The 23582-nt window shown below is 47.3% G+C and overlaps 1 protein-coding gene across 2 annotated transcripts in view; it reads left to right on the top strand.

Annotated features, from left to right (window-relative positions):
- ST3GAL1 (ST3 beta-galactoside alpha-2,3-sialyltransferase 1) overlaps window positions 1-23582 on the top strand; it is a 122051-nt gene that overhangs the window by 73432 nt on the left and 25037 nt on the right. For both annotated transcript variants that reach the window (XM_019528193.1, XM_019528194.1), the window contains exons 2-4: window positions 8232-9047; window positions 19360-19556; window positions 22632-22811. In XM_019528193.1, the coding sequence (XP_019383738.1) occupies window positions 8745-9047; window positions 19360-19556; window positions 22632-22811 (680 nt within the window). In that variant the 5' untranslated portion in view covers window positions 8232-8744. The remainder of the gene's footprint in view (window positions 1-8231; window positions 9048-19359; window positions 19557-22631; window positions 22812-23582) is intronic.

Here is a 23582-nt window from a genome sequence, read left to right as displayed (position 1 = left end):
CATAGATGCTTCTCAAGCAAATCCTGGGACGTCATTCTCCCCTTGTACTCAGCCTTGGTGAGGCCGCAGCTGGAGTACTGCGTCCAGTTTTGGGCTCCACAATTCAAAAAGGATGTGGAGAAGCTTGAGAGAGTCCAGAGAAGAGCCACGCGCATGATCAGAGGGCAGGAAAGCAGATCTTATGACAACAGGCTGAGAGCTATGGGGCTCTTCAGCCTGGAAAAGCGCAGGCTCAGGGGTGATCTGATGGCCACCTATAAGTTTATCAGGGGTGACCACCAGTATCGGGGGGAACGTTTGTTCACCAGAGCGCCCCAAGGGATGACGAGGTCGAACGGTCATAAACTACTGTGAGACCATTTCAGGCTGGACATAAGGAAGAATTTCTTTACTGTCCGAGCCCCCAAGGCCTGGAACAGCTTGCCATTGGAGGTGGTTCAAGCACCCACATTGAACACCTTCAGGAGCAAATTGGATGCTTATCTTGCTGGGATCCTATGACCCCAGCTGACTTCTTGCCCCTTGGGCGGGGGGCTGGACTCGATGATCTTCCGAGGTCCCTTCCAGCCGTAATGTCTATGAAATCTATGAATCCCCAATCAGAAGTGGAGAGAGCCGTGTTGCAGTGTGGAGTGGTGAAAAATGAACAGGATGAACAGTAGCCAGTCCAAAAGCAAAGTACAGACCCTGCAATGCCAGAGGCAGCTGAGCTAGAACTGAGTCTCCAAGCTTCGCTGGTCCACGAGCCAGTAGCCGGCTGCAGCAGTATTGTGCTTGACTCTCCCTATCACCCTCATTTTTAACTTTTTCATCCCCTGGCACCTTGAGCAACCTCAAACAGCCGTGCGTGATCCAGGGCTGGCACCGCTGGGCTAGAGTACTTTTATATCTGTGCAAGCCCGCGGGGCGCTGTTCTGCTGATCTCATCCTCTTGCACTTCTCCCTGTGATAAAAAGCTTGTTCTGCTCTTTCCTCCTTGTCCAGAGGCTCCAGACAGCCGTGCTGGCTTTGCATGCAGAAGTCTCAGCATGGGATGCATGGGCCTGAGGAGGAGTTTAAATACCCTTGCTCAGACTCTGGCTTGCATAGGAGGTACAAATTGCCTCTTTCCCCTGTAGCAGCCTAGTGGGGGTGGTGTAGTCCTTAGAGCTGCCTTAAACTGAGCCCCTCCTCAGGGGCCTACAAGGGGCGTTGCGGGGGAGCAGAATTAACAGGGTACAAGTTCATCACGGTCACACCTGGTCCCGTGCTCCGGCTTGCACAGCTTCCCGGCTGCATCTGCCTCGTCTGCTTCTTATTAAAGCCCTGCTCTCTCCTCCCCCACTGCCAGCCTCTCAGGGGAGGTGCAGCGTGAAGGAGGTTTCTTATAAAACAAAGCCAGTTTCAGACTACCCTGTTTTTTGCTGCCGTCATGCACAGGGGAATGGGGTTTGCCAAGGCGCGAGACTTTCCGTGGCTTCTGGACATCGGCGGCATTTTCCGGCTTTGTCTGGCATGGCTGATTTCAGTGGCTCTGAGAAACTGAGTGTGTTCAGACGTCCTCCCGCCATGCGGGACCTTGCGGGGGCGCAGAATGAACGGGGTCAAAGCCTGCCGTGGTCACTCCTCGTCCATGCGTTAGCCTGCAGAGCTTCCACCTTCCATCCACCCCCCTGCGTCTCCGGTGAGGCCGCGCAGATACGCTCCGCACCAGAGGGGCAGGGGTAGCACGTACACTTCACTACAGCTGTGTTGTGCCAGCCTTGCCAGTCCAGTCCTCTGCTTTCCCAGGACTTCGTGAAGCCCCTTGCTTCCGCCGTTTTCCCCCTCGCTGCTGAAAAGGCATATCCCCTCTCTAATCTGTGCCCGGCTCCCACACCAGCCATTGGTCCTTACTACAGCTCTTCCTGCTAGATTACAGTGCCCTTTACTCTAGCTGCTGTTTTCTCCCCAGCAGTATAAATCTTGTCACCCCTCCATTTCCTGTTTGACAAGCCAAGCAGATGGAGCTCTTTAGGGGGGTCACTGCCTAAGACATTGTCTCCATTGCCAAAATTTTTCTTACGGCTTCTTCCTGTCCCTCCCTCCCATTTTGAATGTCCTATTTAAAGTTGATGAAAGCATCTGCATCCATGCAGCCCGTGTCCAAGAAGGATCCCGGTCTGGGACTAGGGCACCAAGGGCGTCTATACACGTGCAGCAAAGCTGCTCCGACACAGTGTAATTACGGCGTGTCGGAGCAGACTCGATTAATCACACTGTCATTATTGTGCTCCAGTAGACCCCAGTGTTTCGTGATCAGCGTCCCTGCACTTCAAAAAGGTGGTGGGGGCTTGTCGAACGAGCTTTAGTTAAAGCACCCCTGCCGCCATTTTTCAGCGCAGGGATGCTGATGCAGAAGATGCTCTGGCCACTTTAATAACAGCAGGTCTTGGAGCCACTCTACTTAAAGTGCCTCCCCGCCCCGACTTCTGCTGCACATGTATAAACGCCCCAAAGTGCTACAGCAATACCAACAGTAATATAATAGCAACTGGGGGTGGGCAACCCAGGCAGCCCAGGTCCAGGTTTCCACTCTCCTGGCAGAGCAAAATAGTAGGATTGGAAACACCTGAGCTGGAGCCAGGTCGCACTGAGGGTGACAACTGGGCTCCGGGGCCTTGATTTTCCTCTCCATGAAAGATAGTGCTGAGGGCAGTGCAGCATCTTTAAAGGCAAGAAGATGGGTTTGTATGTGTCCTGCTCACCAAAACTGCTCCAACTCCATTAAAAGTTGTCCTGTAGATGGGACCTGTTGCTGGCCCTTAGACGAAGGGTTTAGCCCTATTGCAGGATACTGATTTCTCACTGCAGCAAGAGACAGTTATACTCTAACTGCGTGCCCTGGCACTGGTTGCAGCTATAATCCAGTCTTGCTTAGTGCCACACTGGGGCATTGGCTCAGTTGAGTGCTCAGGAGGGCAAGTCACTAAAATGAGCTATTCCAGACAAAACCAGGCGACACTGCAAGTGTCCAGCAGCAAACGAAAAGCTCACACCTCAGCAAACTCTATTTCCACATCAGTAAAAAACAGGGGAGCCCAAACCCAGCCTTGTGTGATAAACCTGCCTTCACTCTGCACCCCTGAAAGGCTGTAAGTGGGGGAAGAAAGCGCTGGGCTTGAATGAGAAGCAGATGGAGATGGCTGGAAACTGGAGGAGGTAGGAACTGTTCAACCCCCATCCTTTGTTTTTCCTCTCCCGCATCCAGCTTGCAACTCTGTGGGAGGTCAGCATTAGCCGCACACCTTTAGTCCATTAACACTGAGTTCTGTTGCCTTCTGGAGAGGAGCTGGAAACAGCCCTCCCTATAGAAGCATTCGGCATTGAAGGACTTAAAACCACAATAGGGGAGAAGAAAGAATAGCTTTTGGGCAAGGATGTGGCAGAAGAAGCCTTGATCCAAGGTGGTAGGTATAGAGCACATCTACATGTCACCCTACATGAGTGTAGTGACACGCTATGTCACCATAGCACATCACCATGGCAACATAGGATAACGTGGGTCTACATGTGACTGGCAGCGACTTCACCGTGGCAGCACAATCCCCCAGTTTAGTGCACTGCTATGGCAAAGCCGTGGCAAAAGCTAGCAGTGTGCCGCATGCACGGTGCAGTACAGGGAGTTACTGCGCCATGACTGAGTACTTCCAAAGGGCTGTCTTCCCCCTCTTACAGCCTCAGGGAAGGTGGAGAGTGAAGGCAGGTTTATCCTTGTAGATATTTATACACAAGACAACCCAGGGCGACTCTTCTGGTTTCTCACCTACCCATCAAGTGCTATAAAAGAAGGTGCGATTATGTGGTTGGAGACACTGGAACCAAGTGTGTAAACAGAGCATTTTTCAATGGCAAGTCTAAATGTGTGTTTTAACTTGTAGCTGTGTTCAAAAAAATAATAATCTTGGCAACCTCCGTGTTTATTTTGGTGCCCAGCACAGGTCTCTTGCACTTTCACTACATGAAATATTTGTTTTAAAAAAATCTTTTAAAACAAGCGCGCACACAAAGAAAACCCTCCAGGAAATTATAGCTTTTAGGAGGTTTGGGGTTGTTTTTGTTTTAACCCAGGCTGTTTAGTATTAGAAGGAAACTTTACCCAAACAGGCCAACATCTTATGCCAGTGATGGATCCTCCAGGGTCATAATCGGGAAGCTTTTTGCTTGTTTAGATGCAGTCATCGACAGACTTCCAAGGTGATTTTGTTTTCCGTGTCTTTCATCACATGCACACGCATTCAGATGGAAACTTGGAAACTGGGAAGCTGCGAATCCTTCAGTGAAACATAGTCTGAGCCTGAGCCAAGTGCGAAGTGTGTCTGACAAGCCCCGAGTACCAACAGAAGCTGCATTAGATAAGGGAAGGGGGGAGGTACATCCACCTCCCTGCTGTTCTGCCACTTCCCGCTACGTACGACACAGCAGGTCCTCAAGGGATCCAAAGCCTGTTGTAATCCATGGAAAGTTTCTCTGTGACTTCAATAGGCTGTTGGAGGACCCCTGAAGGAGGCAGAGAGACTGGTTGGATGTGAGTCTCAGTTAAGGTCTCTGTAGTAAGTAATGCACATATACATGGGGGTCAGCGTTAAGGTTAAGGCAAGATTTTACATTTTGTGGGAAATAAATATTTCCAGCGTTCCCTGGGTTGTTCCATTTTGCTTTTCAAAGAGTGCTGGGACCTAGACCAGAGGGCACCTTCCCTCAAATGCAAAGGGAGGCGCTGAATCCACTGGCCTGGGTTGCCTTTAATTCTGGCTCAGACCCAGAACTGGGAAGGAGTTGCTTTCAGCCCCAAATGGGTGAGTTCTTCCACAAACTGATATTATTTCATATTGCAACCCCAGTCTGGTCTCCATCACAACTGGCACGTTAACACAGAATGAGAGGCAGTCTCTACACTGATGTGCTTTCAGTCTGAACAGCCAACACATGGGGGGTAAAGGAAGTTTAGTATCTATTTCACAGATCAAACACAGAGATGATGTAACGTGCTAGTCATACAAGAAGCCCACTGCCAGGAACTCATCTTCTCAATCCTAGTCAGTACCTTAGCCACATAACCAGCCTTCATCTGAAGATGATCTGTGAGATTTCTGAAGTGTCTCATTCCACTTGTAGTTTAGTGAGAAACTCAGTGATTAGCAGCTCACGTGCTTTGCCTTGAGTGTGCTTTGTCCTGCAGTAACTTGTTCATGTGCCCATACCCCCCAGGACTGATCTGGCTTATCTAAACTTGCTGCCCCAGTCCCCCTGTCATGCTTGCCCACTGCCATCATTTGATGCAGACCTTGGCCTATTGGCTGAGATCAAGGGTAGTCCCTGTTCTAGTAGGAGATGCCATGATCACCACGCCAGGATCACTTTAAATGGTATTGGTGGAGTTCAGGATGGAGGGCTTGTCCAATGCACAGTGGGCAGGGCCCCTACAAGAGTCTACTATAGCCTCCCAATGGGAGGATTTCAGCTGCATACTTTATTTTTAAGGAGATGGGGGATTTCTCCCTAGCTTGCTTCTTTGTCCTTTTGGCTAAGGGCAAGTGAGATTCGGGGGCACCTGAATCCCCAGGCCTCCGGGTTTGGGGCCTGCACATAGGAAGCCTGCCAAGGATTTGGGAGTATCTGAAGCCCCAGGCTGAAGAGTCTGGAAGAGAGGATACTTGCTGGTGGTAGCACCACACAGACATGAACCATTATATATATGTGTGTGTGTGTGTGTGTATATATTTATATATGTGTGTTTGTGTGTGTGTATATACATAGAGAGAGAGAGCTATAGATATAGCTATATATATATATACACACTATATCTATAGCTCTCTCTCTCTCTCTCTCTATGTATACACACACACGCACACACACACGCACACACATATCTACATTTGATGCAGACCTCACAATATTTGGTGATTTTCTCAAAATCCCTCTGGAGTCATGTGAGTAACTTGAGATTCGGCTTTCACTTCATCAAAAGCATGTTTCTAGCCTTGACCGTTGATGAAAATAGCCTGATGACATGAACCTCAAATGCTCAAAAATCAGGAAACAAAGAAAGATAATCCATAACATTTTTTTCAATATCTCTTGAATAGTCGAACATTCAGGGGGCTGTCTCTAGGCTGTTTGGTTTAGCAGCACTGCATCCACACATCTCGTGTTAGATTTCTCGGGGTGTAGAAATCCGATGTAGGTCAGGTCTTTCACTTAACAAGCAATTCCATTGCATTTCCTTGTCCCTTCTGATCTCATTGCGCTGATGCCCACAGAGGTCCAGATCCCTGTACTTGGGAAGCGTCTAAAAATGCCAGGCCTCCTTGGAACGGATTCCAGCCATGGCGTGGCGCTCTGCACACAGCAGAGACCAGGTTGGATCTAGTTCTTGAGGACGAAAGCCTCCCGCTGGAAGCAGGAGTGAGAAAGGGGCTGTTTGCCCAACTACGCAGCCTGTTATTGGGCAGCAGGGAAGTGGAGTCTGTTCACATGAAGAGCTCAGGGTTTTGGCCAGGAGGCGGGATTGAAAAGTGGGCAAAAGGTGCTGTCTGCCGTCCTGTCCAGACAATGCACACTGTGGTAGTGGGTACTTTGGGGCACCCTCCAAACCCACAGCTGCTAGGATATAGAGTGGGAGGCAGTAGAGTCTGTGCGGTCATGTTAATGTAAAGGACAACACAGGTCTTGGCACTTTTGCCCTTACGACAGGCAAACCAAATCTCCTTTGCCCAAGAGGTGCGCGCTGCCCAGGAACAGCTATCAGGCTCTGACTCCCTGTAAGTGACTTTGTTGAGTCCCAGACATGGCCTTACGAACAGGAATTAATTGAACCGCGCAACCCACCTTGGAGGCCTCTAGGCATCGTCCTCCCCCGTCGGACAGATGCAAGCACAGAGGCTCTAGGGAGGCGGAGGGCAACATTTTCCAAAGCCAGCCCTGATTTTAGGGGCCTTTTCTACAAAGGTGCTGAGTTCTCTTGACTTCACTGGAAGTTACTCAGCACACCTGAAAACCAGGCCTTGTATTGTCCCATCCTGACTCCCCCAACTTGGCCATTGCTTTTAAAAGCATTTTGGCCTCAGCTGTTTGCCCATGGTCACAAGGAACCAGGAGACGGACTTGGGAGCCCTGACTCCCAGACCTGGGTTTACACTTGACTCCGCTCGTCTCGCGGACTTATGTTGTGAAATACACTGGCGTCCCATAGCCATGGGCCTGTTAGACACGTGCAGAGGTAGTTTAAAATTAAAATGCCAATGTAACATAAAAGGGTTTAGAAGGAACTCGCTTTTCGTTTTTTAATTTAAGAAAAAAAAAACAACAAACTTCCCCCATTTTATTTTAAATTGTTCAGCGTATTAAATCATTATTTGTTCCATCTTTATAGAAAATGTTATTTTAAAGTGGCGCTTTCACACACACGTTCACATTCCAATAATGCAAACTGTATTTATCACCCCAAAATTGTCCGCATTTTTCAGTAAAAACGTTTGAAAAATGATCAGTGCTGTGCTGGCTTCTTACAAATATGGAGGACATGTCGAGCATTCAGTCAGTAGGGAAGCAGAAAAAAGCTACAGGTCTCTCTTGGTCTCTAGGGCAGAAAACAAATTAGGCATCAACTGGGGGCTTTGCCCTATTAAACTCTCGAGGCCAGGGGCGGTGGTGGTAGAAGGAGCACTCTTCCCGGGCTCCTTACCCCGTGAATCAGCATATGCAAAATGAGGCAACTTCTTGCTTGACTTCCCCCTTCCCTGTTCTGACAGCCTTGATCCTGCTCGCAGCTCTGTTAATCGTAAGGCCGGCCATCACCCCAAGAATACGTCATGTGGAGGAGTGGGTGCACGTCTGTCTGTCTGACTCCCTTTCCCCCAACCCCTTTGCCCTCTGCTTCCCTCCGCTACTAGTTATAAATACTTGGTGAAGCTAGTGGCCGTCAAGGTCAGTTGAAGGTGTTGAGCTGATTTAGCACGGTGTCTGCACACTGTGATCAGAAAGAGCCAAGATGCCTTAGCTACATACCATTAAATCAACGGACAGGGATTCAGCTTCTATAGGCTGACATTTCCTCCCTTTGGAAAGGCCACCATGAAATTTCTCACTGTGCAAAGTCCTGGAAGCTCTATCTGCTTTTATTTCCAAGGCTCTTGAGATTATCTGAAGCTGTTGGGTGGGGAAAGCAAACCACAAAAATTCATGCATTTTCTTTTTGTGATTTTGTGCAGGTGGCAGACAACTCTCTGTGGCTTAAAGGAATATGAAGGCGTCTCTATCACTTGGGACACGGGCGATGAGATGATCTAAGCAACCACACACGAATGAAACCATTTTCAGGAAAAAGAAGTGTTGTCTAGCCCTTTCGCTTGCCTCGGTAAACTCAGGCTCTGATACTGCTATTAATTACCTCTCAAGCTGCTGGAATGGGAAGAGGAAACTGCAGTTATCAGTTTTGATTAAACCCTCCATGGGAGAAACTGTAATGGTGTGAGAAACGTGGAAGAAAGATTTGGGACAATTTTAAACCGGTTAAAAAAAACCCAGTTTTTTTCTTCTTTTTTGATGCTTGTGGGCAAAATTAAGACTTGTCCCTTCACGAGAGAGGTAACTGAATTGCAGTGCTCGGCCTGAACGCCTTCTGATACTAGAAATCCTGCAGCATCCCCTCTTTGCCTTAACCTGGGTTACTGTGTCGCACCTTGCCGGCCAGACCAAGGAGCCCCCCAGGGAAAACCATCACCATGAGGAGGCGGCATCTGAAAATGTTCTCGTTCCTCTTTGTATTCATAGCGGCGATGTCATTCTTCCTGAACTACAATCACTACGAGGCCATGGTCAACTGGGCCCCCCAGCAGATTGTTATGCAGTTTTCGGAGCAGTTCAAAAAACTGATGAAACACCCCAGGAGACCCTGCAGCTGCAAGGCATGTGTGTCTGAGCTGGGACTTTCCTTGTGGTTTGATGAGAGGTTTAATCAAACTATGCAACCTCTCTTGACCACCCAAAACGCCTTGATTTCTCAAGACAGCTACAGGTGGTGGCTGGTAAGTGGGGAGCTGGGCAAGTGCCAGTGTTTTTATTGTACCATAATCGTTATTTGCTTGTATTGCAGTCATAATTCGAGGCCTCTGCCTGGTAACAGGGCCAAGGCACCATCCAGTAGTGAGAGAGAGTTCCCACTGAAAGAGCTTGCAGTCTAAATAGGCAAGATGATCAAAGAGGAGAAAAAGTCAGTATTAGTGCTCCTGTCTTCCCGATATGCACACGCTGATTTACCCAAAGACGCAAAGGTGTGTGGCAGAGCTGAGAACTGAACATGAATCTCTCAGATCTTAACACAATCCCGTAACTACAAAATTCTTCTTAAAATCTTGAACATTTTTTGTGCCTATTCCTTTTGTATAGCTTATATTTGTAATAATGCTTATCTTACATACAATATTTAAAAGCAGCCGAGGCATCCTGAAATTATTAATGTTCTCCTTGTATAGTTTTAAGGTGGGGACAAAATAAAAAGAAAAAAAAAGTTGCAGAATGACTTGTGGAACTCCCTGCCATAAGGTACTACAGGGCTTCAGAACTTAACAGGGTTAAATATATTAAAAATTCCATATGGATAAGAATAAGCAGTGTTTTATTGGCTAATATAATCCCGGGGTGGCCAACCAGAGACACGCATGTCACTAATGGCACAGGCGGCCTCCGTGTGTGTGACACGTGGCAAATCAGGGAGGGGGCAAGCAGCACAATGGCAGGTCGGGCAGGAAGCAGAGCAGCAGATGGGGTAGGGAGCACAGGGGATGACACAAAACGCAGAGCAGCAGATCAGGCAGTTTAGGTATAAACATTGCATGACCAGGGACTTTGGAAACATTTCGAGCGCCCTCATTTCATTTCGAAGCTGTTTCAAAGCTTTTTGTTTCATTTCGATTTTGCTGTGTCGAGCTCGAAATGCATCAAAACAGCTTTGAAACGAAACACTCGGTGAAATTTCACACAGCCCCACTGATTACAGGTTCAATCCTGTGAGATGATGAGCACCTCCAGCTCCTACTGTTCTCCGCACTAAGGTGGATACTTGCTGCCTCTCAGGAGGTGCTCAGCAGCTGTCAGAACCGTCCTGTGATGGTGTACTGTTTTCAGAGCTAAACCCTTAAGTCTTGGTGGAGGATGTCCTTTATGTAACTCTCCATGTAACAGCCACCCTGAAAAAAAGAGCTTTTTAAGCTGTCACCTGGTAGAGGAAGTTTCTTAGTAACAGGGGACCCCCCCCCCCATATGTAGGATTGTAATAACTGTGAGTTTGTCTTGCTGTACTTGCCAGGGGAGTCAAAGCAAGCAGAATTTAGTAGTCATCCTGGAACCTGGCTCCTATTGTGATTATGAAAGCCCATACTTTTATAAAAAATGTCCTGGGATCTTTAATACAGCCATGTCAACAATGGTTTTTCTGTGTAGTGGTCAGACTGGGAAGGGGAGATTAGTTCAGGTCAACCTGAAACAGAAACTTTGGAGAGGGATGGGTAGAAGAAAGAAGAAATCATAGAAATAAAGGGCTGGGAGGGACCTCGAAAGACCATCAAGTCCAACCCCCTGCTCTGGGCAGGAATACTGCTGGGATCAAATGATCCCAGCAAGGTGTCCATCCAGTCTCCTCTTGAAGACTTCCAAGGTTGGAGACTGCACTGCCTCCTTGGGAAGTCTAGTCCAGATCGTGGTCACCCTTACCGTAAAGAAGTTCTTCCTTACATCCAGCCTGAAACCATCCTCTAACACTTTATGGCCATGGCTTCTTGTCCTCCTGTGGGGTGCCCTAGCGAACAATTTTTTTTCCCAGATCCTGATATTCACCCCTGACATACTTATCGACAGCCACCAAGTCCCCCCCAGTCTTCTCTTCCCCGAGCTGAAGAGTCCCAGGTCCCTTGGTCTTTCCTCATAAGGTTTGTCCTCCAGGCCCTTCATCATTCCTGTGGTCCTTCTCTGGACCCTTTCAAGATCCTTCATATCTTTTTTGAAGCGTGGTGCTCAGAACTGGACACAATCCTCCAGCTGGGGTCTCACCAACGCTGAGTAGAGAGGAGGGTCATGAAATGAAACTGATAACAGTAATCATTTTGAGCCAGCCAAAAAAGCCAAAAATGAAAATTTTCATTTAATTTTCAAATAATTCAGCCCCTTCAAAATGTTCCATACTGTTTTTGTTTTATTTTGTATTTTAACGATCTAGGTGAATTTCAAGATGTATACAGCACTTCAACATGAAAAGTCAAAGTATCTTGTTTGAAAATGTCAACCCAAGGCATTTTTACTTTTCCAATTTTCTCCCCAATTTTTTAAAGCCAAATGCAACTTACATTTGGGGAAAACTTTGATCATCCCAATGCTTCTTCTTTTTTTGGCTAATGTACTGTCAGACAAAAATATTTGGCCTACATCTAATTTTTAATAACCAGAAATATCCAGGTCTCCATTTTTATGTCTCGTCTGAAACACAGTTCTGTTTAACTGAGGACAGAATTTGGTTCTTATGCTAATGGATTTTTTGATGGCCTCTTAAATCTATGCTGATCTTAAAAGTGATTGTAACGTTTCTTGCCAGCCCTAAAGGGAGCATTACAACTTAAGGTAATGGCCGGATTTAATTGGCACTTGTTGTACCAACTTACTTATTTCTGACTTTTTTACTATAATAGTGCTAAAAAAAAAATGGCTACTGAAGTGCTGGTGCTTTGATAGTAGCTATTTAAAGTTGTTTTTTGGAGAACAGAGACTGCAAAGTAGCAAGTTGGGCTGGGTTCCTGTCTTATTGGTACTGTAATTTAGATGCCATTGTGACTGCAGTGGAGATATTATCTATCTGTGAAACAATAACTTATTGCTGGTCGACACAAATGAGTTGTTTGGTACTGTGCTAGATGCAAAAATAGCCATCATCCCAAGGAACCTGCAGCCAGAAGGCCCAATGCTTCTGCCATTGCTCTAATGTGTAATGTTTTATTAGGAAGGAAGGGTAGTTTGTATAAATAAGCACTGCATCACAAGGCCTGCCGATTGTCTTGAACCATGACTGTTTTATGAAAACATTGACAAACATCTGAGATGAAAGGACCGAGGAACAATGTTAAACCAGCCCTTTTTTACCCAGCAAAGAAGTAGTTCTATGAAGTGATCACACACCAGACTTTATTAAACTGCTGCGAACATGAAGATGGCTAACAAATAAATAAGAATGCAATGCAGATAATGCATAATACGGATATACCTAGATGTATTTACAATCAATTACAAAACTAGAAGCCGTTATAAATTATGAGCTAAACAGACTTACAATTTAATACAATCTAAACCCCCAAATCCTAAGAGTCCTGATAGGTGGCCAACCTGTCAAGAGGATCTTACCCAAAACAGAGACTAAGTTCTAAGGGGCACAGGATCCTCCAAACATCTGCAGATGGGAACTTCAGCACAGAATGCATTTTGGATCACCAGCCCTTTTTTTATCCTTCTTCATAGGAAAGCCTTACAAAATGACTGTAGAAACATGGACAAATATGGTAATAAAAAGATCATTATGTCATCCTATTAATAAAGATGGTATAAACCAGCCAAAATCCCTTTATCAAGATTAGATGTTCTGAGACTAGCTAGTTTTCCGAGAAGTATTTCACACCGAGAAACCTAGTTCCATTTTTCTCACGCTGCTTTTTGTTAAATTAACTTATGCTTATGTAACAGTTAGCCTCCTAAGGCCTACTAAACCACTATACTATGGATAACTTAGTCAAACATATTCTAATGGTCTACAGCAGGAGACAGGCTTTCTTCACCCTTTCCCAGGCATGTGAAACATGACGATTTAATCTGTTGTGTCTTTGTTTAAAGCAGTTTGGCATTTTCGAATGCCCTGTTACCTTACATTGCTTTCGTCTAAGCAAGCTGACAAGGCAATCCTCCATACTAAAAAATGTGCAGTCATATCCCACACTCAGCTCTGCGGTCCACTGCAGAAAATGCAGTGCACTTGCTGTAACTCAGATTAAAAATTCAACCTTATTTCTCAAAAAGATATTTTGGAGCTTCGTGTGCTGTGAATGTTCTCTCATGTTATCCCCAAGGGGTACCTGTATACACGTCACAAGGTTTAATCCTAATTAAATAGGTTTATAACATTTAAAAAGAGTGCAAGAGCCTTTGTGTTTGAAAGTTGGCAGGTCCTGTTGTGTGATGCAATGTTTTTCTGCTTATGTCTGCCTCCCAGCCCCCTTCTTTAGCTGACTTACTTGTAATGGTATTTTCTCTGTTACAGAAATGCTAGGTATGCTTCCACTGTTTGAGTTAGCCTAAAGATAAGGCAGCAGTAACAACCGGGTCCATATTTTTAGCCTGAAGCATAATAACGTAGAACTAAAATCAGTGGGAAAGGCCACCATTGTCTGTTTAAAGCCTATAGGGACCCAACGTCAAAGTTAGCTTTTCTTTAAAGTGTTTTGGGGACTAGTTTTGTTTTGCTCTTGCAGGTTAGGAAACATAAAAAATTAAGAGCTCAGACTCTGCTTTAACTTACCCTGTTGTAAACGCAGAGGGACTCCATTGAAATCAGTGTATTAAAGCTGCAGTACTTCAGATCAACTTCAAAGTTCCCCTGGCAATCTTAACTGCAACACGTAGTCCATAAACTACTGCATGACCAAGATTTTATCATGCATTTTGTGACATTTGGTTGGGTTTTGCCACTCACCTAAAACAAAAAATCAGTTACTAGTTCTTGTGGTTGTTGAGAAAAAACTTGAAAATATGTTCTTTTAAAGGGTTGGAAACCAGAAGACTCATCAAAAGTGCATCAAATGCCCCCTCACACACACACACACGCATACACCCACACACACTGCCTTTGCCACACAGATTTAGCTTAAGAAAGTGCATTGTTTTACTAGATCCATGTTCATACATCATAGGAGACAGTCTGGCCCTAAAGTAGTCCTCAGACTAACATGACTGGTTCCTGAAAACCGGGTCTTGAATTGAAACGTTGTAACTCGGAACCAATTTTCCCATAGGAAACAATGTTATAAATAGGGGATTGGTTCCTGAACCAAGGCCCCATACCTTATTTTCACCAAAAATACCCCAGCATTTTGTACTTGATCAATTATAGATGAGTAATATGACTACATTGATGTATTTATATTGTCAATAACAATCATATTGATTTGGAAGGACTTCTTTGAGGTGACTTTGCTGGACTTCTTGAAGGGTTCTTGGTTGGACTTATTGAAGGGTTCTTGGCGGGAGTCTTCTCAGGAGTCTTGGCTGCAGGTATTTCTGGAGTCCCATCTGCTTTCTTAAAGAAAGTGTCCAAGGAAGTTTGGACAGATGTTCTCCGGGGAGATGGGCGACGCAGTAAACTTGTTCACTGGTGTGGCGTGGCGTGGCGTGGCGTGGCATTGGGTCAAATGTTGTAAAGTCAAAACTGATGTCGAAAGTTGAAGCAGGGTGTCAATTTATAAGTGTTGTAAGTGCAAAGCATTGTAACTCGAAACATTGTAAGTTGAGGACTGCCTGTCCAGCAAAGGAGGGCAATTATTTCGGGCGGAGGGCCGCTTACTGAGTTTTGGCAAGCCATTGAAGGCCGCATGACGGGCAGCTGGGGGCAGATAAATATAACATTTCCAAATATTTTAGGGGCCCCGCAGGCTGGATAGAATGACCTGGTGGGCCGCATTTGGCCTGCGGGCCACATTTTGCCCACCCTTGCTATACAGTCTAAAGCAGACAAGAGGAGGGAGGGGAAGCAGAGAGTTAGACAGGTAAAACACCATGCCCTATATCAAACAGCACATCCAGGCCATAGCCAGGAACAGACCCCAGACTCCTGAGTGGCAGTCCAGCATTAGAGTTTGCTGCTTCCCATTGAATTCAGTGGGTTCTGGATTAGATTTACTGTTAAGACTTAACAAATCAAACAAGGGAGGAGAACATTAGCCAGCACATTCCTGGATTAGATTTGTAATTTGCTATCTGATGGTAACCTACGCTTAGGTCCCGGCATTAACCTCAAAGTCATTGTAAAATGATTTAGAAATTAATTTACTAAATCATTCTAAAATGATTGGATTTTTTTTTTTTAAACACACAGGAAGCAAAGCAAATTTGCAAATGTAGCTGCAGCAGTAAAACTCAGCGAGAAGTGTTTGGCACAGCTGCTAATTACATCACTGTGTTAATCTACAGAATTAACAGAAAGACGTACCGAGCACTTTTCCAGCACAGAGCACAGTGCAAACATCAGTCCTGACAGCAGCTTTGTGAGGCATATTCAAGATTATCCACAGTGTATAGACGGAGAAATTGAGAGAGGAGCTGAAGGGAGAGTGTGAGTGTTTAATGAAGATGCTCTGGGCTGGAAGTGTGAAATCGCCATTGTGCTGTGCAGCACCTCAGACCGCTGCACATGGAGGAGATCAAAGCCTGATCAGTACTGGCAGGGGCAGGAGTAGAAGTCAGGACCCTTCCAAGTTGTCCGCTCTGCCTCTTTCCTGGGCTCAGAAACAAGCACTACCCGCTCATTCCCACTCCCACCACAAGCCCAGCCAGGAGGCAGAGCAGACAGCTTGGACAGCTTTTGACTTCTACTTTGCCGCATTGCCCAGACAAGGGACAAGTGGCTTGTTTCTCCACGGTGAGCCCAGGCATGGCATGCATGGCATGCAGATGGTGCAGACGCCGGTGCATTCAGTATGTGAGTCTCAAGCACCAAGTTAAAGGGCGTGCTGGCAACAAGAAGTATCGTGGCACTTGCGGAGGGGATGGGAATCGGAGTGGCACTCGGGGAAGGGGAGAGGTAGAAACACCGGTCCTGGAGTAGGTGAGGGGGCGGTCACTGCTGGCACCAGGTCGGGTCCTACAGGGGTACACGCCGCTGAACTCAGCTCGTGTAGCAAAGGGATTCAGCAACACTGGGCAGCAGAAATGGCCAATTATGAGGGTGGGTGGCATTGTCTCATACACTGGAGTTAACCTGACACGCTTGCCAAAGGCGTTGGCCAGCCACCGGCCTGAAAAGGAACAACACATGGAGAGGAGTGTTTCCCCTGTTTCCTTTGACTGAGAGCATTTCTGCTTCAGCTGGCCTTTTTGCTTGCGTGCCTCGCAGAGCAATCAAGGAGATGGAAAACATGCGCAAATGACTCTAGAAAGATGTGATTGTAAAACCACAGATAGAGAAGGTATTTCAGACGTAGGAGATGCATATCTGAGACTATTTGTAAGTCAGTTTTCTTCTGAAAACTTGAGTAGGTTTCAGGTTTGCTGTTCCTGCACACAGCTGGCCTATAATCACGGAGGCTCAGCCTGGTGTAGAAAGCAGCACTATTTGATTCCCTCTTTCTCTGGACATGTTGGTCGGCACAGCATTATAGTGCTGGGGAGGTGCCGCCGTGGAGCGTGGTGGAGCGTTGACTCGGGGACCCCGGGACTGTCAGACACATTTCATCCGTGAGAACCTGACTTTTGAAATGCCCGTGATTTAGCTACGTTGAGATAGATTGTCAAGCCAAGCCAGCAAGCAGCCTTCAGTAATAATTTCCCACACGTAAAGTTGAAAGTTTTCAGAGTCAGCAGGTTCTGAGTTGACTGTGTGCCTTGCTGTTCTGACTCGGGTACAAGGACTTTCCAGAGAGAATTGGGTTTGTGCTGAGATTGAGCATGGAAAGTTCAGTCCAGAAAAACCAAACAAATCGCAGCGAGCAATAAGGATGTGGAAACAGAGCAATGTTTGCAATGTTTGCAGGGTCAGGAACAGGAATACTTCTCTATTTTAGGTTTGTCTAGCCCCAGCAACTTGCTAAGGGGCACTGGATGTGTTTGTTGTGTAATGGTAGCCTTGGTTCTTGTGAAACCATTGTAGCCTTGGTTCTTGTGAAATACACTCCTGTTTCCTCCTGGCTTCTGTAGCCATGTTTAATCAAATTTGTTTCAGTGAAATCACTCCAGATTCATGCCAGCAGAACAGAAAGGAGAGTTTGTATATAGAGGGCCCTGTCCTCTTCTATTCTCCAGGCAGCCTTTAACCCTTCAAAGACATAAAAAGATCATTACACCCATCGCATCCCTCTAGCTGTGCTTCAGTTCTGCTCGGGAAGACAATGCCGTTCAGTCTCTCTACTTTCAGGTGCTTAGGACGTCCTGAAAAAATTACCCAGTGGTCTAAATTCTCTGAGGTATATGATCGGCTCAAGGATGCCTTTCTGGAGTAAGATTTGGATGTCAAAAACAAAAGCTGGCGTTTTCTGAGCAACCTAAGGACAAATTCAAGTTTGCAGAATGAGAAGGAGAGAAATGTCTCTGTGTGTGTTCAGATAACCCAGAACAAGCTTCTTCCGAGACGGTCGTATTCATTGTAGACGTAGAACCTCCTGCCAAGTACAGCGACACCAATTAAAAGACCCCCATTCATTTCTGTGGGTTTGGGTTGAAGGATCAGTCCTTAAAACCCTTTGATCCGTATGAAGAAATTTGCTTTGAAAATGCATTTTGGGTTGGATTTATAAACACATCACTGAGCCTGTGCTCTTGGCACGTGCCTGCACACCCACCTGGCAGAATGAGCTGGGCAGGCACAGTGCTAATGTCGACTGCTCTGGCTTTACTCTGCATCTTGCCTTCTCCTGGGGCTTGGGTGAGTCTCACCACTTTCCTCCAGTGGTGGAACTGGCTTCTGCACGGTGCCGCTCCTGAGAATGGCCGCCTAAACAAAGATGGGGGAAGTATAGAAATCGCTCATGCCATCTCCTTTCCTGCACTGAAATACCGCAGGGAATATTGAGGGTGGTCAGAGAAGGGATCTTCTTGTGTTGGAGCAAAGGCACTGTCATAATGGCTCAGACCTGTGGTCCAACTAATCTGGTCTCCAGTAGCGTGCAGTGCGTAGCGTGCAGTGCACCTGGCTGGAGAGGAAAGTATAAGAAACCAGGTAGGAAATAAACTGCCCCCAGGGAGAGGTCCTTTCTGACCTTTTTAATCAGAGGCATCTTTATGACCTGAACTTGAGGGTTATGTCGCCTCGTAGATCTCTGCTGTGATTAGGCATATTCTTGTTATCCCTATACAAATCTAATCTCCCCTTGTTAAACTCTTGGCCTCAGGGCTTAGAAGCGTGCCTCCCAAATTAAAGCAGCGAAGGTGCATCTGAGTGTGTGATGCACCTGGGGGCCCACACTGCCTGCGTCTGACCTCACATGCCAGGACGGGGGCCCATGCCGACACATACACTCAGTCTAGCATTCAGGGCCACGTTGGTAGCAGGGCTCCCCGTCAATCCATGGGGATCTCTGAGTGCCAGATAACACAGCGCAGGGTGCTGGATCTGGCCTGTGGGTTGAGGGTTTAGTACCCCGTTTGTAAGAGAAGCCCTGTGTGTTGGACACATGAACAGAAGGAGGGGCCCTTGTCCCCCTTCCCTGATCCTTGCTTGGAGCACACCTGGGGCTTGCTTGGAGCACAAGCTCCATGTAGCCAATGACAAGGGTCATGCAGCAGCCCCCGTCCTGCCTTGCAAAGAGGAAAGGCACAGGAAGACCCACACAGCAGCACTTTTCATGGGTTCAACGGTACCCTTCCATGAAGGCACTACTGAACTCACAGCTCGTCCAGACCAGGTCCCCAAATAAAAGAAGCACAACTTCCCTAGGGAGGGGCATATGGTTTGCAGCCCTCAACTCCTGCCAGCAGTAGCACGCTGCCCCCCTACCAGGGAATCTCCTTGCAGAGACAGTGGGCACTTTCTCGAGGCAGGAAAGACCTAGCAGGTTGCTCTACTTAGAGTGGCTCTCCACTCGGCTACAAACCGCCTCCTCCGCAGTCCAGAAGAGCCAGAGCAGCATGTGCTCTGCCCTCTTCCCTACACATCCTGGCCACTGCTTTCTCCTGGATTTGTGCTCTCCGCTCATTCTGCCATGCCTGTTCTGTTCGTTCACACCGGAGGGGTGTGAACAGGCTGTCACGGTGGAGGAAATCTGATTCAGGGACCAGACGAAGCTTCTGGGGAGTGGAGGTATGTGCCCAACTAAATTCAGTGCTGGGTGCTTGAGCCGGAGGCACTGTGCTGTGCAGATGAGTGTCCCACCACGTGTCCCACAGTCACCAGGTGAAGAGCGAGGATATGGAAGGGAGTCGGGGGGGGAATAAGGTTAAAAACTCTTGGGGAACAGGAACTCCCATCCTGTCCCCCTCAGTCCAGGAAGTGTTGTGACATATCACAAGCCATTAGCACAGCTAAGGAGCAGTCAGCAGCATCTTCCTCTGCCAGAAGCTCCCAGCATCCATAACCCAGAACACTCCTGTTCTTCCCAACAGAAACTGCAAGGAGAGAAAAATCCTAAGAATATTAATGAAACCATCAAGGAGCTGTTTGAGACCATTTCGGGCGATGACAGTCAGCTGCAGGAGAGAAGCTCTTCCACATGCAGAAGGTGTGCCGTTGTGGGGAACTCCGGGAACCTCCGGCAATCTCATTACGGCCAAGACATAGACAGCCATGACTTTGTGCTCAGGTGAGTCCATGGGAGGTGGAAGGACCTGGTTCCATCATTTCAGATCCTGCATGGCACTGGGCTCCCTCAGTTCCCTGTATAGCTACTGGGAGCTAGTGTGACTCCTGGTTGCACTAGTTTCACAAGGGTTGAATGTGGTCCCACATGTTAACTGTACAAACACTGGCCTCGGTCTGCTGGGAACAGAGGCAACCTCTGTAACTGATGCTGGGCGCTGGCGAATTGTGCCTGCTTTTCCATTCAGATATGATGGTTTTAAATAAATGCAAGATTTGCATTTGATACTGGTAAGCAATTTTTACAAACTTTAATACCCTGGATCAGATTCTGCCCTCACCCTAGCATAACTTCTCCCCAGAGTTCATTCAATTCTGGGGTGGAACAGAAGCAGTTCCTCTGTGGACAGCAAAACACAAATCAGGGCAGGAAGCAACCAGGCAGTTGCAGTTGTTTTGTAATGGATGGCATCGCCAGGCCTGGTAAGAACGTATCGAACTGGAAGCGCAGGGAAATTTAGGTAGTCAGAACCGAACTACCCAAAATGGAGCGTACCCACAATATCCAGCTTAATAACCTTGCTTCTGCAAAGCGGCCAGGGGAACTTTATTGAATACAGCAGTCAGAAGATCTGCTTGTGTCTCAGGAGCAGTATGGTAACTCCTAGTGACGCTCTTGATTCACTACTGACTCAGAGGAAAGATTGACTTGAATTTCATTCCAGACATATCTGGACCCCTCCCATGCTCCATCCAGAGCTGTGTCATGTCTGGGATATGTTCGAATCAGTACAATCAGACATGACTGCAGGCCCTTTTTAGGCCCAGGGAATTGTCTTGATGGTGGTAATGAGGAAGCAGCATGCCGTAACATTTGCTTTGAGAGAAAACCCTTTATAATAACCCTTTATCACTGAGAGGGAGGAGATTGTTGTGTGATTTTGAACTGGATCCTTTTATCTGTAATCGCTGTGCCCCTTGTTTCAGGTGCAATAGAGACTAGCAGTCCCCCAGGAGGAAGAGCCTTTGAGATGACATGGGGCTTTCCACCGAACCTGGAACTTTGTCTATATAGGGTCAAAAAAAGGAGACAGTGACCTTTGAAGCCTGCCATGATGTCAGTGCATAAGGAACAGCCCATCCTTTCTTTTATCCACTGGCTGCTTCTTACACTGACAGAAATGTTCCACCATAGAGGCCCCAGCTCACTGAGCTGGAATAGTTTCAGTCACACCCAAACTAAATCTTCCATTAACTGATTGACTGCAGCTCTTCTTACACGCCCGTAACCTCAAGAGAGCCATATGCGAGCAAAAGCCTAGCAGAATTTGGATCTAGATTTGCAGGCATGTAAATGGGCTTGTGAGAATGTGTGCTTTCCTTTAATTATTTGTGTCATGGACTCAAGCATCAGAGCTTGTACACAGCTATTTGCAAGATCCCGCCCCCGGACACAAACACGCACGCACAAGTGGAGACCAGAGCAGCTCAAGAGCACCCGTCCACCTCTCTGGATTGACTGGCTGCATTTGTGTGCCCACCCTTGGGGACACAAGCACCTGCTGAACACAGTAGGGGCCATGCACAAACCAAAGAGTGCTGAGTGCAGCCTTGAGATGTAGAGCCATGCTCAATTCAGCAGTGGCAGCAGGCACGCCTGTCTTCGATGCTCTATAAGCTGTGTTTTTAGATGACTAGAGCACGCCAGCAGTCCAGAGGTAAAAACACAGGCAGGCTGCCCATAGACATGCTTGTCCATGTTATAATAATCATTCAAGATTAATCGAGTCTGCTTCCCGTTCTGATTAGGATTGTTCCAGCATTGCCTCAATGCCCTGCCATCACTTGTATTAAGCCCTTGTCAAATGAGCTTCAGATAAAGCATCCCATGGCCGCTTGGCAACACACAGGGGTTTAATACACGTGATGGTGAGCTGTTTTAATTAGAGCAGCTCTCTGGGAACTGCTCTAATTAAAATGCATGTATAGGCAGCCACAGTGAAGACCCAGCCCATCAGTGTTACCACTAGGCAGGAGGTGAACATGGCAAAACTAACATGTGCCAGTGGCCCAGACACGTTAACCACCCTGAGATAAGAAGCGTAGCCTGGGGGTGTTTTGGGAGCCCGGCTGTGTTTAGAGTTCAAAAGAAAGCCCCAAATTCAGAGCCCCCGTTGTAAAGGAGCTAGATTCACTCAAGGTTCACACCACCCCTTCACTGAATCCCGATTGACCGCTCCAGTTTGTCACGCTCTGAAACCAGCTGAGTTTTATATTGTGTGAGGTTTACTTTGCTAATGCTCATGGAATAATGTCGTTGTTTAGTGATTAGGGCATGTGACTGAGAGCCAAGAAACCTGGGTTTTAGTCTGGGATCTGGTGCCAAGCCACTGTGTGGATCCAGGCAAGTCCCTCGATTGGTTTGTGTCTCCTTTCTCTCAGCAGTAAAATGGTAGAGCTGCTTATCTCCGTGAAAGCATGGTGATCTCTAGTTAGTCTGTATTTGATCTTAGTGCATTGGTGACGTCAGCGTGACTGAGGCCAAGGTGTGTAGCAATGACAGACCTTTCACCTTAGTTAGCAACGGACACAATTTTGCCTCCCACGGAGCGGCCTCTTACTTTGTGAGTCATGCTATTGAAACCATTGGGACTGCTTGCAGAATAAGGCACTCACTAGAGCAAACAGGAACAGAAGAAATGCCCAGTGTTTGGTACTCTGGCATAGCTTGGGCTCATCAGATAGGAAGATTTACCATTTCACACAAGTGCTGCATGTGACTTCATGAAAGTGGAGCACATATTGCCTTCAGATTACAGCCCCTCATATACAGTCACATTCTTCAGTGTATTAGAAAAAAACCAAGTGCCTAATTCCAGCTTACGTGATGGCCTCTTTATTACCCCCCTCTGGCTAATTAAGCCTACTTTAAAGCCCCTTTATTCTGTGTGTCACATAAATGAGACTTGAGCCCAGTGACTCTTTTTCTCCCCCTCCTCCCCGGCAAGCACCCAGGGAAACAATGGATGCAATTCTCCTCCTGATGTTTTTTCCCTCTCGTCTTCTTTTTCGGCGGCAGGATGAACCGCGCTCCCACAGTTGGGTTTGAATCGGACGTCGGGAGCAAAACAACCCATCACTTCATTTACCCCGAGAGCTTCAAAGAGCTGCCTGAAAATGTCAGCATGATTGTCATCCCCTTCAAGACCCTGGACCTGCGCTGGATTGTCAGCGCTCTCACCACAGGCACCATCAACCAGTGAGTAAATGTGAGGCCAGCAGTGCTCAGACTGAAAAAGCGGGGAGAGCCCCCCTACCACCTCGTGTGATAGCACCAGAGAGACCAGACCAAGCCGCTCTGAGATAAATTCCCTCTGTGTATGCCTCTGTGCATCCCAGCAAAGCCAACAGGAGTTTTGCAGACCTCAAGTTTGGCCGCAGACTTGTTTTCTTATAACAGCCTGACTTTGGGGGTGGGGGGAGGCTGGCGTGGGAGTTCACAACAAGTCCCACTTTTGTCCCCGGGTCAGCAGAAGTGGAGAAATGGAAGAGGGTGTTTGCTGCCACTATAAATAACCAGTCCTTGTCTGTTCCTGCTTTAATTGCTGGCTTTCTGAGCTGTTTTGGGCAGAGTGACTCATAGTGGCTGCTCCACACCTCTCTCCTGTCAGGTAGCATTTAGGACTGAAGTAGGTGGGAACTGCGTTGTTTTCTCCTTCAGACCCTAGAAGTCTACTCATGGAGTCCACCAGTTGGAGGGGACACCACTAGGTCACGCGTCCTCTGCCTCGATGGGTGAAACGGAGACTTCCAGTGTCTAATTCCACCGGTGACATTGGGTGCCACCTCCTAACCTGTCTCCACCCCACCACTTTCTCCTTGGCCCCAGAGTGGGTTCAAGTCCATAGCATCAGTCCAGTCCAGGGGTATCAACCATCTGGTCTTCAGATGGAGCTGTCATCTGGCCCGTGGGGCTCCTAAAGGGACTGGGATACAAGGGAAGGTCAAGTGACAGCAGCATTAAGGCCTG

Source organism: Gavialis gangeticus, unplaced genomic scaffold (genome assembly GCF_001723915.1).
Source record: "Gavialis gangeticus isolate Ggan-Ray unplaced genomic scaffold, GavGan_comp1, whole genome shotgun sequence".
In the NCBI taxonomy this organism is placed as follows: Eukaryota; Metazoa; Chordata; order Crocodylia; family Gavialidae; genus Gavialis; species Gavialis gangeticus.
The sequence above is the reverse complement of the archived record's forward strand: the minus strand, read 5'-3'. Positions and strand labels throughout refer to the sequence as shown.